This window comes from Myotis brandtii, unplaced genomic scaffold (genome assembly GCF_000412655.1).
Source record: "Myotis brandtii unplaced genomic scaffold, ASM41265v1 scaffold825, whole genome shotgun sequence".
Lineage (NCBI taxonomy): Eukaryota > Metazoa > Chordata > Mammalia > Chiroptera > Vespertilionidae > Myotis > Myotis brandtii.
The window spans coordinates 2,660,880-2,674,076 of record NW_005371349.1 but is presented as its reverse complement, the minus strand read 5'-3'; the positions used below and the strand labels follow the sequence as shown (position 1 = coordinate 2,674,076).

The window sequence follows — 13,197 nt, the reverse complement described above, 5'->3', positions numbered from 1 at the left end:
CTGCATTAAAGGGTCGCGGCATTAGGAAGGTTGAGAACCACTGTGTTGTCCCCTTAAGCATCCACAGACCTTCGCCTTGGGCCCAGGCAGTGAGGCGTGACGTCTACTGCGCACGTGCGCCGAGCTCCACGACGGCCCCGCCCCTGGTCCGCCTGGGACAACCCCGCCCCGCCCTCTGGGGCGGAGCTAAGCACGGCTTCCGCCGGAAGTCCGGGCTCCAGCGGGAAACCGTACCCAGCCGCTCGGGGCTGGGTGATGCAGTTCCCTCCTCCGGTGCCCTGTCGCTTCCGTGTCTTCCGCGCCCCAGTTTAGATTTTCACGCCCAACTCTTCCACAGTCCTGATCACACCACATCCCAGTGCCAGGTGCAAATCACTGCCCAGCCCGAAGCTAGGAGAGGAGCCTGTGTCCTGCCCGGGCCCGCCCTCGCCCGGGGAGGCCCAGGGAGTTCCCCCCCGCCTTTCCGGCCTCATCGGCCGCACTCTCCTGCCTGTCCCCCGTGCACCCTTCGCCACCCCGGCCATGGCGCAGAAGCCGAAGGTAGACCCCCATGTCGGACGGCTGGGATACCTGCAGGCGCTGGTCACGGAATTCCAGGAGACGGAGAGCCAAGGTGAGAGCGACGGGATGGGGGTCCGGGGACAGGGCGGGGGTCCGCCCGCGCCCCTCGCCCCGGACCTGGCTCCAGTGCCGCTTTTCCGCTGCAGACGCCAAGGAGCAAGTCCTGGCCAACCTCGCCAACTTCGCCTATGACCCCGGCAACTACCAGTATCTGCGACAGCTGCAGGTCCTGGATCTGTTCCTCGATTCGCTGTCGGAGGAGAACGAGACCCTGGTGGAGTTTGCTATTGGTAAGGATGGGGCGGCCACGGATGCCTGATGGTGAGATAAGCGAGTCCGAAGTGAGTCGTTGGGAAGAGACCTCGGGCAGTCCCTCACCGCAATGGCAGCCTTCGGGGCGCACGCACGGTCCTGGTCACAGCGAGCGCGACCCTCTGCATGCTGCCTTCCCACCTGCTTAGAGATGAGATCATAAATGAAGGGATGGATTGAAGCCACTCGGAGAGAAAAATATTTAGAGTGCTCTTTTAAACATCTTTATTTTAATGTTTTCCTATCAAGGAAAGTAGGGATGACTTACGATGACTTATGGTCTAAGGCAGTGGTTCTCAACCTTCCTAATGCCGCGACCCTTTAATACAGTTCCTCATGTTATGGTGACCCCCAACCATAAAATTATTTTCGTTGCTACTTCATAACTGTAATTTTGCTACTGTTAGGAATCGTCATGTAAATATCTGATATGCAGGATGTATTTTCATTGTTACAAATTGAACATAATTAAAGCATAGTGATTAATCACAAAAACAATATGTAATTATATATGTGTTTTCCGATGGTCTTAGGCGACCCCTGTGAAAGGGTCATTTGACCCCCAAAGTGGTGGCGACCCACAGGTTGAGAACCGCTGGTCTAAGATCTATTGAATTATTCACTGGACAGATAATTATGGGGCATGAACTGTGTGAGCAAGGTCCTGTCCTAAGTGCTGAAGAGATGGCGAACAAGTCGGGGGAAAGGCCTTTGCCCGCAGGGAGAGGGGGAGGCAGATGGTGGACAAACCAACCAAAAGGCTGAGGCTCTGAAGGACATTCACAGGATGATAAGACAGGGCATAGGAGATGGGGCGGCCCCACTTCGGCCATCATGGGCAGGCGGACGTGATGGGTGGGACACCCTGAAGCAGGAGGATCCAGAGGAAGGCTGATGTGTCAGGAATGTGGCGAGTGGAGCGGAGAGCGGGACAAAGTGAGGTTACAGAGGTGGCAGCACCAGAGACGGCTGGGAGGGGCTTAGATCTACGCTGCAGGAAAGAGTTCGGAATTTATTCTGAAGGCAAACAAATTATTTTTTCAGCTGCATCTCTAAAAAAATAACATTTTTTGCCCTTGCTGGTTTGGCTCAGTAGATAGAGCTTCAGCCTGCAGACTGCAGGGTCCTGGGTTTGATTACACTCAAGGGCACATCCCCATTAATTTCCTGTAACCTAGAAATTAGATTGAAAGCCTTGATAGAATCAAGTAACACTCCCCCCCCGCCCCCCCCGAAATTAGATTGAAAGCCTTGATAGAATCAAGTAACACCCCCCCACACACACACACACACTCCGCCGAATACATCATAGGTGAGTGTGATTGAAAATTTTGAAAGACCACCCATGTCTGCCCCTGATGTTTGTGGTATTGTGGCTAGAGTCCAAATGGGAGTCACCCCTGATCTTCTCACCACGACAGGTCTTCACACACGTGTGTGGACACCCCAATTCTGTTCACACACCCCCACACACCTGCCTGTGGCCTCTCCTCGGACTTAGTGTGCACACCAACCGTGGGGTTCACCCTCGGAGTCAGGAATCCAGGAAAGGCCCATGCGCTGTGGGAGGAGGTTCAGGGCCTGGTGTGGGGAAGGGAGGACTCTGGGTAGGTTCCCTGGAGTTTTTAGCCTGTGGAGCGGGCCAGAGTGTGTCCTGCTAGAGCTGAGCCAGGGGCAGGAGCCCCAGTGGCCCATGTCTAAGAGAGTGGTGCTAGTGTATGTCTCTGCCCCTCTGGAAGATTATTACGCTAAATAAATATCCGTAGTACTGAGCTCTCTGTACCGGTGATGAAACAGCACCTCAGTGAGGTGAGTCCCATTGCCTGAGGCTCACACTGAGCACTAACTGGAGCCAAATTCTGTGCCCAGGGGACCCGGCTGCCGGAGCCAATGCCGGAGTCCATTGTGTCTTCTCCCCTGGTTCCCATGGCACCTGGCCACCTCCAGCATATCCCTGGGATGGTTCTGGTGGCAAGTCGTCCCTGGCCCAGGTTTTAAGTGGAACTATCACCAGGAGATGGTACTGCTCAAGGTAGGACAGGGCGTGGGAAGTGAGTGAATTATGGGGAACCAGATATAAAGCCAGGATCTCAGCAAATACTTGAATGAGTATTCCGAGCTTGTGCCCCACATAAAAACTCTGGCAGCCTTTGGCGTTAATTTGGAAATGTTTGCCCAAAGCACCATGGGTTGACTCTCAGGCATCCTGTATGCTGCGTGTGCACACCTGCACCATCTTAGATGCCGTATGGAGGCATAAAGGGACCAGGAGAGAATCCTCTACTTCTGTGAAAACTGGTTGAATACTAGGACATCACAGAATACTTGACAGTCTGGTTACGAAAACAGGGTTCAAATAGGTTGCCTCCCAGAATTCAGGTTAAATCTCTTTCCTGTGCTCTATTTCCTGTAATACACGTAGCTGCCACTAGATGGTGGTGGTGCTGCTCAGTAAAAGGCAGGTATAGATAAGTCCTCAGGGGCCTCTCTGGAAAACAGTATTTAGTAAAATTGAAGCTAGGTTACCCCATGACCCAGCAGTTACAGTCATCGGATTAGGGCACATGCATATCCAGACACGTGTGCAAAAATGGCACTAGCACACTTGTAACAGACAAACTAGAAACAGTAAACAGTAGGATGGATACCAACATTGTGGGATGTTGCTACTATTTAGCAAGGTAAATGAACAGTCAACTACATGCAATAATGTTATAATTTAAAAAAATTTTTTTTTAAAATTATTTATGTTGCTACTATTTAGCAAGGTAAATGAACAGTCAACAACTACATGCAATAATGTTATAAATTTTTTTAAAATTTAAAAAAATTATTTTTTGTTAATCCTTACTCGAGGATATTTTGTCATTGATTTTTAAAGAGAGTGGAAGGGAGAGGGAGAGACAAAGAGAAACATCCATGTGAGAGAGACCCATCGATTGGTTGCCTCCAGCACACACCCTGCTCAGGGCCAGGGATCGAGCCTGCAACCCTGATATGTGCCCTTGACCACAATCGAACCCGGGACCCTTCAGTCTGTGGGTATCGATGCTCTATCCACTGAGCCAAACGGGCTAGGGCAATAATGTTATAACTGTAACGGTAAGCAAATGGTGCTAGACACAATACTACATACAGTGTGATTCCATTTCTATAAAGTCCCCCAAACAGGCAGAAATGGGCAATAGAAGAGAAACATCCATGTGAGAGAGACCCATCGATTGGTTGCCTCCAGCACACACCCTGCTCAGGGCCAGGGATCGAGCCTGCAACCCTGATATGTGCCCTTGACCACAATCGAACCCGGGACCCTTCAGTCTGTGGGTATCGATGCTCTATCCACTGAGCCAAACGGGCTAGGGCAATAATGTTATAACTGTAACGGTAAGCAAATGGTGCTAGACACAATAATACGTACAGTGTGATTCCGTTTCTATAAAGTCCCCAAAACAGGCAGAAATGTTTAGGGATGTGTGGAAGAGACAGGAATGGAGGGAGACTTCTTTAAAAACCCTATATTTTAGGTTAAAAAGATAAAAGGTCTGCTTAGTAAAAATTATGTCATTAAATTATTACAAACCAGGAAGGTGTTTACCACAGAGAGCGAATTGGTTCAGGAAGGGACACAGGCTCCGGATTGCTGACAGTGTTCTTGTTCTTGACCTGGGGGCTGGTTCCACAGGCATTTGCTTTATCATTGCCAAACTGACCTGTGTGTGTCAGCCCTTTGCTGTGTGTGTGGTTTGCAGGTATGGCCCTGTGCCAGCCTCTGGGGCTGTGAACAGGTGCCTTGTTGATCCACATCTGTGTACCAGGGAGGGGCCTCAATCGCATTATTTCATTCTCTCTGCCCATTTTACTGATGAAGAAACCAAGGCTTAGAGAAATTGAGTTGCTTGCTCTGGTCCCTAAATCCTCAGTGGCAGAACTGGTTCTAACTGGGTCTGCCCACCACGGAGCCCTTGCTCCGTCCTCATCCTCTGGGCTCCCCGTACATCCTTCTCCCACTGATCAGTCAGGCTCCTGCGGTCCTGCAGCTTCTGCTTGAGAAGTTCCTCAGCCATCCACCAGTGGCAGTTCCCCTTACAGGATGGAGGTGGTGGTGAGGTTCTCACCCACTGCTCCCTTCCTCGCTGGCCCCAGGCTGGCCTCATGGGGACAAGGGCAGCCTCCACCATCTTTCCTGACTTACAGAGAGCCAATTCCCCATCTCTTAGTTCTAGGCACAAGGAGTGTGTGAGTGTGTGAGAGAGAGCACATGTGCGTGCGCGTATACGTGTGTGTTTGAGTGTTACTAATTTATGTGAATGCATAATTGATTCACATGGTACAAAATTTAAAAGGTATTGAAAGGTAACTCCCTCGCTAGCCTTCTCTGTAGCTCACCACTGTTACTAGTTTCTTAAATATTTTTTGGAATTTACAAACATGTTTATATCTATATGAATATATTTTTGCATGTTCTGCACAGGTGGTAGTATACTATATCTGTATTCTGCTTGCCTTTTTTTTTTTTTTTAACTTAGCAACATATCTAGACACACCTGCAGTGTCAGTCATTCTGTAAAGGGGCGTGGTGTTTATTCCCTGGCATGGAGGCACTGAGGCTTAGCCACGCTTAGGGATGGGTGTTTAGCTTGCTTTCCATTTTGCCAACACAATTAGTGTTTCAGTAGATACCTTATTGGAGTTTCATTTCTTACTTGTGGGTCTATATCTGTAGGATAAATGTCTTGAAATGAAATTCATCAGTTTAAGTCAAAACTCTATTACAGGGTTTTAAAGAAGTCTCCCTCCATTCCCGTCTCTTCCACAGCCCTCTCCTCATGAAGAACCAGCAACTGTGAGCATCTATATTATAAAAGGCCTGTGGCCCTAACACCATAACGGCCAAAGACCGGCGTGGGTGGGTGGGGCTGCGCGATGGGCTTCTAGTATACGTATATTTGTCCCCCACGCCTCCCTTCTTCTACATAATGGTAGCTTTTTTAATACACTGTTCTGTCCCCCAAATTTGAAATTTCAGAAAGAACCATTTTCAAGATGCTAAAGTAAAACCCAAGAACAAATAGTCCCAAGAACAAATAGTCCCAAGAACAAATGAAGATTTTTGACTTGGGATGGACTGTGGCCAGCCCAGGGTAGGCGGGTCCTCAGAGGTAGTAATGTCTTGGGCCATCTCTCCAAGGCCCCGCCTCGCCTCCAGGCACCAGGTGCTGGTTAAGCATGTGTCACCATGACCTCATTTAATCCCCAGGACAATCCTGGCTCTCCCAGCAGCAGGCCCTACTTGCTGTGTGACCCACAGTCACCTACCTGACCTCTGAGAGCCTCCAGCTTTCTCATCCCGGGCTGCATTTGGGGGTTTCTCTTTTGCCTCTCCCAGGGGTTTCTGTGGTTCCCTGTGTCTAGAAGGGCCCTTCTTTTGCCTCTTGTCTTCTTTTCTTTTTCTCTCCTGTCTGGTTTGTCCAAAACGTCCACCAGCCAGTTGAGACTTGTTCTTGTTTTTGCTTGGTAACCATTTTTAAATTGCAGCCTGGTGAACATACAGTACAATGCATATACCTTAAGTACAGTGGATGTACGTCAATGTAACCAGCCCTGACCAGGTTTTAGAAAGGTCCCTCGTGCCCCCTCCCAGTTAGTGTCTCCCACCCCAAGGTAACCACTAACCTAACCTCGATCCCCATGGATTACTTTAGCCTATTCTTGAACTTCATATTAGTGGGATCATGCAGATGTATACTCTTTAAAAAAAGTTATTATTATTATTTTTTACTGATTTTAGAGAGAGGGGAAGGAAGAGGGAAAGAGAGGGGAAGGGAGAGGGAGAGAGAGAGAGAAACATCAATGATGAGGGAGAAGCATCAATCGGTTGCCTCCTGCACACCCCCTACTGAGGATGGAGCCTGCAGCCCCTGTCATATGCCCTGACCCGGAATCAATCCGGTGACTCTTGGTTCATGGGTCAATGCTCAACCACTGAGCCACTCAGGCCAGTCAGGATGTGTACTCGTGTCTAGTTTCTTTCACTCAACGATGTATGGACCTAAGAAACATCCAAACCTGTAGGGAATTTTTATATTTGAGTCAAACTGACAATTGCTGAGAAGCAAAATCTCAATGGACTGAGAAAATGATCCAGAGAATGACAGTTTTACAGCTTATTTTATACATTAGAATCAAAGGAGGAGATGTAAGGGGCGGTTACCTGAAATTCATTGGTGGTGGATTGGGAGGCGGGTTTTACAGCTTATTTTATACATTAGAATCAAAGGAGGAGATGTAAGGGGCGGTTACATGAAATTCATTGGTGGTGGATTAGGGAGGCGGGAGAAAGCCAAGTGGGGAATCTCTGAGAGTGATAAAGAATAAAACAGGGGGACACTTCTTTACATTGTAAACATTTACAGCACATAGAGGTAGTGTGTGGGCAACAGGTAACAATGAAGGGTTCTGTCGTCCTTGCTCTGGTGCTGCAAAAAATTACAGGAAAAGGTGGTATGTTATCTCACATGCAAAAAGACAGCAGGCAGGCTCACTTAAGATGAAGACTGACCTTTGTCAAGGAAGCTCTAGGCCTAGGCTGTGACTGCCCGCCATGACCCACTTTTCGTTAGGAATTTTTATGTTCAGATCATCCTGTGGTTCCTCTCCATCTCTGCGTCTGAGGGCCCCCTTTTCTTCCACAAATGTTGTTGACATTCATCCCAATTGTTATGGTATTTTTTTTTTAATCCTCACCTAAGGATATATTTTACTGTTTTTAGAGAGACGGGGAGGTGGGGAGAGGGAGAGAGAAACATCATCAGTTGCCTCCGTATGAGCTCCCACCAGGGATAGAACCCACATTCTAGGTATGTGGCCTCACTGGGAATCGAACCCGCAACCTTTTGGTGAACGGGACAACGCTCTAACCAACCACCCGGCCAGGGCTAGTTTGTGTTTCTGAATGAATGTGCCCGATGTGTTCATCCATTCACCTGTTGTTGGAGATTTGAGTTGTTTCTAGTTTGGAGCCTTTATAAAAGAGCCTCCCCCCGTGTTTGGACCCAGGCACTTGTGAGCTCTGGCAGGTACCTGATCCATCCGTAGAGGCTCCCTGGCCTGCAACTGGGGCACAGGGCACAGGTGGGGCCTGCTCTCCTGAGGCCTCCTGCCCCCACCCTGCAGGGCTTGCCATCTGGTTATCCCCTGGCTTGGGTGGCAGTGTCCCGCCCAGGCACTCCTGGGTGTGAAGATGACTCACCAGCCAGAGAGTGATTGAGTCCTCATTGTCTCCTACTTTACAGCGAGATAAGTCCCATCCCCACCCCTGGGTTGTGTCTGCAGGGTGGATAGGAGGCTGGTTCACACTCTCAGGGCAGGAGACGGTGCAGGTGTGTCTGAGAAGCCCGAGGCCTCCCCAAGCATTTGCACTGGTCCCTGTTCCTAGTCGAGCCTGGCACCTGCCCACAGCACGCTTAGTTGTCCTTGGAGCTTCGGGACACCTTTTCCCATGGTTGTGGCAAAGGGCTCCCCTCTTCTGGGACTTTGGACGAGTTACTCCACAGCCTTGGCTTCTGCTGAAATGGGGGTGAGGGTAATACTTTGTGGGGTTCATTCGTGTCCCCAGCATGTGTCCAGTGAGTTTCCACAGCTGTAGGTGCCTGGGATACAGAGGGACACCAGAGAGGGGGGCCCTGCCTTATGGTGGCAGTGACGAGGACAGGCAGCAGTACAAAGACACAAGGGATGGCCCAGTGTGCCAAGTGCTACACGGGTGAATGGGCACGGAGGGAAGATTGACAGGAAGGCCTGTGGGTGTCCAGTAGGCAGGGACCTCTCCATCAGAGCCTTGTCTCCCTCCCCTCCTGACCTCAGGAACACCACTCAGCCCCTGGCCTCCCTCAGATGCACCCTGTCTGGGAGCCACAGCCCGGATCCAGAACTACGGGGGGTCCAAGGTGGGCTGGGTCTCAGGGAGCCATCCCATGCAGCCCCCAACCCTCTGCAGGTCAACCCTTTCCTCCCCTCGCTGCTTTAAAACCTTCCAACAAATATTCCCGGAGTGCCCCTTGGGTCAGGCACCGAATAAGACAGCCGAGGCTTGGTTTTTTTTTAACCAAAGAACGTGTGAGCATTTAATGAACTTCCCTCTATGTGGCTTCAAACTATCAGGACACAGCCCGGCCTGGGTGGTTCAGTGATTGAGCATCGACCTATGAACCAGGAGGTCACGGTTCGATTCCTGGTCAGGGCACATGCCAGGCACATGCGAGCTTGATTCCTGGTAGGGGAGGGGGCGTGCAGGAGGCAGCTGATCAGTGATTCTCTCTCATCATTGATGCTTCTCTCTCTCTTTCTCTCTCCTTTCCTCTCTGAAATCAATAAAAATATCTTTTAAAAAAACCAAAAAACTATCAGGACACTCTCACACACACACACACACACACACACACACTCACACACACACACACTCACACACACACACACTCACACACACACACACTCACACACACACACACTCACACACACACACACTCACACACACACACACTCACACACACACACACTCACACACACACACACCCCCCTTAATCTTCTCCTCAGCCCTTCTGCTGAAGAACTTGGCCTCCATGGTGACAGGCTGCTGTGGGAGCCTCCCCTTCCCCAGGACTCTAGTAGGGACCGCACGTCAGTGATAACAGCTCACCGACCACGGCCCACAGGTTATCGAGGTTGACAGTGGGGCAGAAGCTCTGGGTCCTCTCTAAGTGCTCATGCCTCAGTTTTCCCAGAGGAGCCCAGGCAGTAACCCTGGGAGTTGGTCCTGTGATGATGCAAGGCACCCGCAGTACCTCGGCCTCCCGGGTGCTTCCTGTGCTGGCCGATGCGTCCGTGGCTCACAGGGCCCCCAGGCTTCCGGGTCTTCCTCCGTCTGGGTGGCAAGTCGTTGGGTGGCTGGGATGCAAGAGGAAGCTGAGGTCTTGATGGCAGACACGCACCTGCTAGTGGGGCCTGGCAGGCAGTGACAGGAAAACGGTCCGCAAAGACGCCTTCTCAAGTGTTCTGAGCACATGAGAAAATGGATCGGGGTGGTGAGGAGTCCCCCAGACCCGGCGGGGAGTGGCTAGTGGGGTGCTCCAGGGAACCCTCACTGGTGAGGGAGCAGTGAATGCTGGTTATCAGCAAGAGGGTGGCAGTTTGTGAAGATCTGGGGCCAAAAGGTCCCAGGGTTGGTGACTGTTTTCTACTTTAAAAAAAAGTATATCAACCATTGAACTGGCTGGACCGAGAGGTAAGTGCCCACTTTCAGGCTGGGCTGTGGCAGGCAGGCCTTTCTGGAAACCAGAATGGGCTTTGGATCCCTTGTCCCTGGGCCACCTTCTCACAGGCCCGGGCCCTTCCCTGAGCCTCAGTGGGCAGAGAGCAGCAGAAAGGGGAGAAGGGAGGAGGCCGGGGCTGAAGCGTCCAGACTTACCTTGCTCTCCCCCAGGCGGCCTCTGCAACCTGTGTGCAGACAGGGCCAACAAGGAGCACATCCTGCAGACAGGGGGCGTCCCGCTCATCATCAACTGCCTGTCCAGCCCCAACGAGGAGACTGTGCTGTCCGCTGTCACCACCATCATGTACCTGAGCTCGCCAGGCCCCGGCTCCCACCCCGAGCTGACCGCCACGCCCGTGGTCCAGTGCATGCTGCGCTTCTCCCTCTCGGCCAACACGCGGCTCCGGAACCTGGCCCAGGTCTTCCTGGAAGACTTCTGTTCCCCGAGCCAGGTGGCCGAAGCCCGCCGCCGGCCGGCTCACTCTGCCCTGGGCATCCCACTGCCAAGGACCGAGGCCCCACAGCAGCCCTGACCCACGGAGGCCTCAGGGCCGCGGTTCTCTTGCTGCCGGAGACAAGACCGGAATCCTGGTGGGGGCTGGGAAGCAGGAGACGCTAGCTCCCCCTGAGCACTTTCTCCCCAGCTGGTGCCTTTTCAGCCGTTTTAAAGGTGAGTTTCCTCAGCCTGCCAGGCACTGGCACAGGATGCAGGCGCTAGGAGAGGAGTTGAGGAAGACAGACTTTGAGATGTGGAGAAGGAAGTCAAAGGCAGCGCCCTCTTCCTAGGCTGTCCTCAACCAAGGGACGGCCCAGGGCCTGCCACTGATCCACCCACTGCCAGGCTCTCCCTCCTGTAAGAAGCAACCTGGGCCCACGGTCCAGAGGCTTTTGCAGAAGGTGGTTCTCCTGAGAGCAGCTGGGCCTGGGGCTTCGGGAGGCTGCCCGCACTTGAGGAGGTAGCCTGATCCCTTCACTGAGGGCCTGGGGTCATTGTGAGGAACAGGAATGAGAAGCCTTGTTGTTAACATTGTCTCAAGGCTCTGGGTAGCTGGGCACCGGGCATAGTGGGTGTTGGCCCAGAGAACTCTGTGGCCCAGGAGTAACCATTTATCCACACAGGCCATTTGCCAGGCTCAATGGGAGGGCTTCCAGGATGAAGACGTGGTCCCTGCTCCTGTGTGACGCAGCCCAATGTCTGTTAACGTGACCATGAGGCATTAAGACCCAGGCCATGAGGGTGGTGACATCAGAATACAGGCACAAACCCTTGGAGCTGCGTCTTATCCCCACCCCCCCATGGTCCTCGCCTGAAAGCCCTGCCATCAGGGTTCAGTGAGCGGGAGTCCTTGCCCCTGGAAATGCGTCTCAGGAGGCTTTGGGGATGCAGGTGGAGTGGTGCGCAGGGAGACAGGACCAGATACTGACCTAAAGTGTGTGGCTCGCAGTCCAGTGTATGCTGGTCAGCACAGGGAAGGGGTGTGGGGCACCCATGGGAAGCTGGGGTTCAGGAGTGGTGGGGAGTCCTGGTCATCTGTACTCCCTTAAGGTTGACTTCTCACATGACCAAGGGAGGGCAGCTGCGAGAGGAATGGCATCCAGGGGGCAGGGAGGTGGGGCAGGTCCTGGGGCCTCTGGGGAGAGGGGGAAGGTCTCTATCAGCCTTCATTCCAACGGCAGCCCTCGGGCTCCTGCCCTTTCCTTTCCCAAATAAAGAGCCTGAACAGAGCAGTGAGCCGAACTGTTTTATTAACAGGTTCCTGACTGACTTCCCACCGTGTTTCCGTGCCACCATCTCGGGAGGTGCCAGGTGGCTGGCCTGTGAGAGTAGAGGTTGCTGTGTCCCCCTGCTCCCCAGCGCTGGGGTCACCGCACGAGGCTGCCCTGTCACTTAGCTCTGCTGGGCTTCCCTGCCGGCCTGTCTTCCCTTCCTTTAAGCACTGTCCACCGCCCTGGGGCCACGGCCGCGGTGTCCCGCTTGCTCTCTATGATCTCCCTCCAGTCGTCCCTCCAAGAAAGCAGCCGCCTCTTTTCGGGGGGCAGCACCAGGTGCTGGTTGTGACAGCAGGTGAACAAGATGTGCTCCCAGGCTGGGGTCTCCTCTTGGCCTGGGTCGGGGCACGGGAGAAAGGCAGCACGCGATCTGTGAACTGGTTGTTTTTGCGCCCTCTCCCCAATCCCCGCAGGCCAGATGCCTGGAGGTTCCCGAGAAAAACAGATCCAACCTAGAATGGTGTCCTTGTCATCGATGAGCAGGTCCCCCAAGACCACCGTCTTGTCCCTCGTCAGGATGATGCGCTCCACAAACTGGGGCCCCAGGTGCTTGTCCACCCAGGAGTACTGTGTAGGGGGCACAGGTGTGTCAGTGGGGCCTCGTGGGCCCCTGAATTCAGGCCAGGGAGGAAGCAGTGGGAGTGGGGTCTGTGGCCTTTGACAGAGGCGGCTCCCCCCACCCCACCCCACCCCCCACGCTCCTGGGTTTCTGCTGGTTTATTTAGAACCAGGACTTGGAAGGGAAGTTTGTCTTGGGGCGGCCGCACCTTCTCACCCACACAGTGCTGGTACTTGATCAGGGGGCTGGTGCAGATGAAGACCTCGGTGCTGCAGGGAAGGCCGGTTAGGCAGGGTGGTGCCAGCCCCCCCACCCCCCACCCCTGGCCCCTCCCTGCCTCCCTCACTCGTGCATGGCGTGCATCTCATGCATGGCTTCCAAGGCTCCAGGGATGGGCTCCAAGTCGAGGAAAAAGCCTGGGCTTTCGTACACACTGGCGACTTTGTCCTGAAAGATACAGTGTTCCCATCCTGGCTTCTGCCTCAGCAGATCTAGCCCCAGCGGGGCCCTCAAAGTCGGGGTGGGGGGGCCGCCCCTATCCTGCTGTGAACTGTGTTCTGAGGTTAGACAGGAAGGGGGCGATCGGGAAACGGAGCAGAGACCATCCGGCCGCAGCGGCGGGCTCCCCACTGGCAGGTGTCCCGTGGGGTCGGAGTTCCCGCTCCCGAGGATTTGAGGTCACGGGATC

The 13,197-nt window shown here is 53.2% G+C and overlaps 2 protein-coding genes across 5 annotated transcripts; one reads left to right on the top strand and one right to left on the bottom strand.

Moving 5' to 3' along the window:
- ARMC7 (armadillo repeat containing 7) lies at window positions 1-11,905 on the top strand. 4 transcript variants are annotated; one of them, XM_014531827.1, is made up of 4 exons: window positions 6-613; window positions 708-851; window positions 5,690-5,716; window positions 10,352-10,440. In XM_014531827.1, exons 1-3 carry the CDS (start codon window positions 523-525, stop codon window positions 5,701-5,703), a joined length of 249 nt encoding a protein of 82 aa, XP_014387313.1. In that variant the 5' UTR covers window positions 6-522; the 3' UTR covers window positions 5,704-5,716; window positions 10,352-10,440. The 4 variants fall into 4 exon arrangements, 3 of the variants coding, with proteins under 3 accessions (XP_014387314.1, XP_014387313.1, XP_005884360.1); XR_001360224.1 differs by having other exon boundaries at window positions 7-613; window positions 5,649-5,716; window positions 10,352-10,423; XM_014531828.1 differs by lacking the exon at window positions 5,690-5,716 and having other exon boundaries at window positions 1-613; window positions 708-787; window positions 10,352-10,492.
- Window positions 11,906-11,909: 4 nt separating this feature from the next.
- On the bottom strand, window positions 11,910-13,187 carry NT5C (5', 3'-nucleotidase, cytosolic; the record flags this gene model as incomplete). The annotated part of the gene is made up of 4 exons (XM_014531829.1): window positions 11,910-12,285; window positions 12,403-12,517; window positions 12,718-12,778; window positions 12,856-13,187. Coding segments are annotated over 4 exons (729 nt in total), but the record flags the coding sequence as incomplete, so codon positions are not given.
- Window positions 13,188-13,197: the final 10 nt, after the last annotated feature.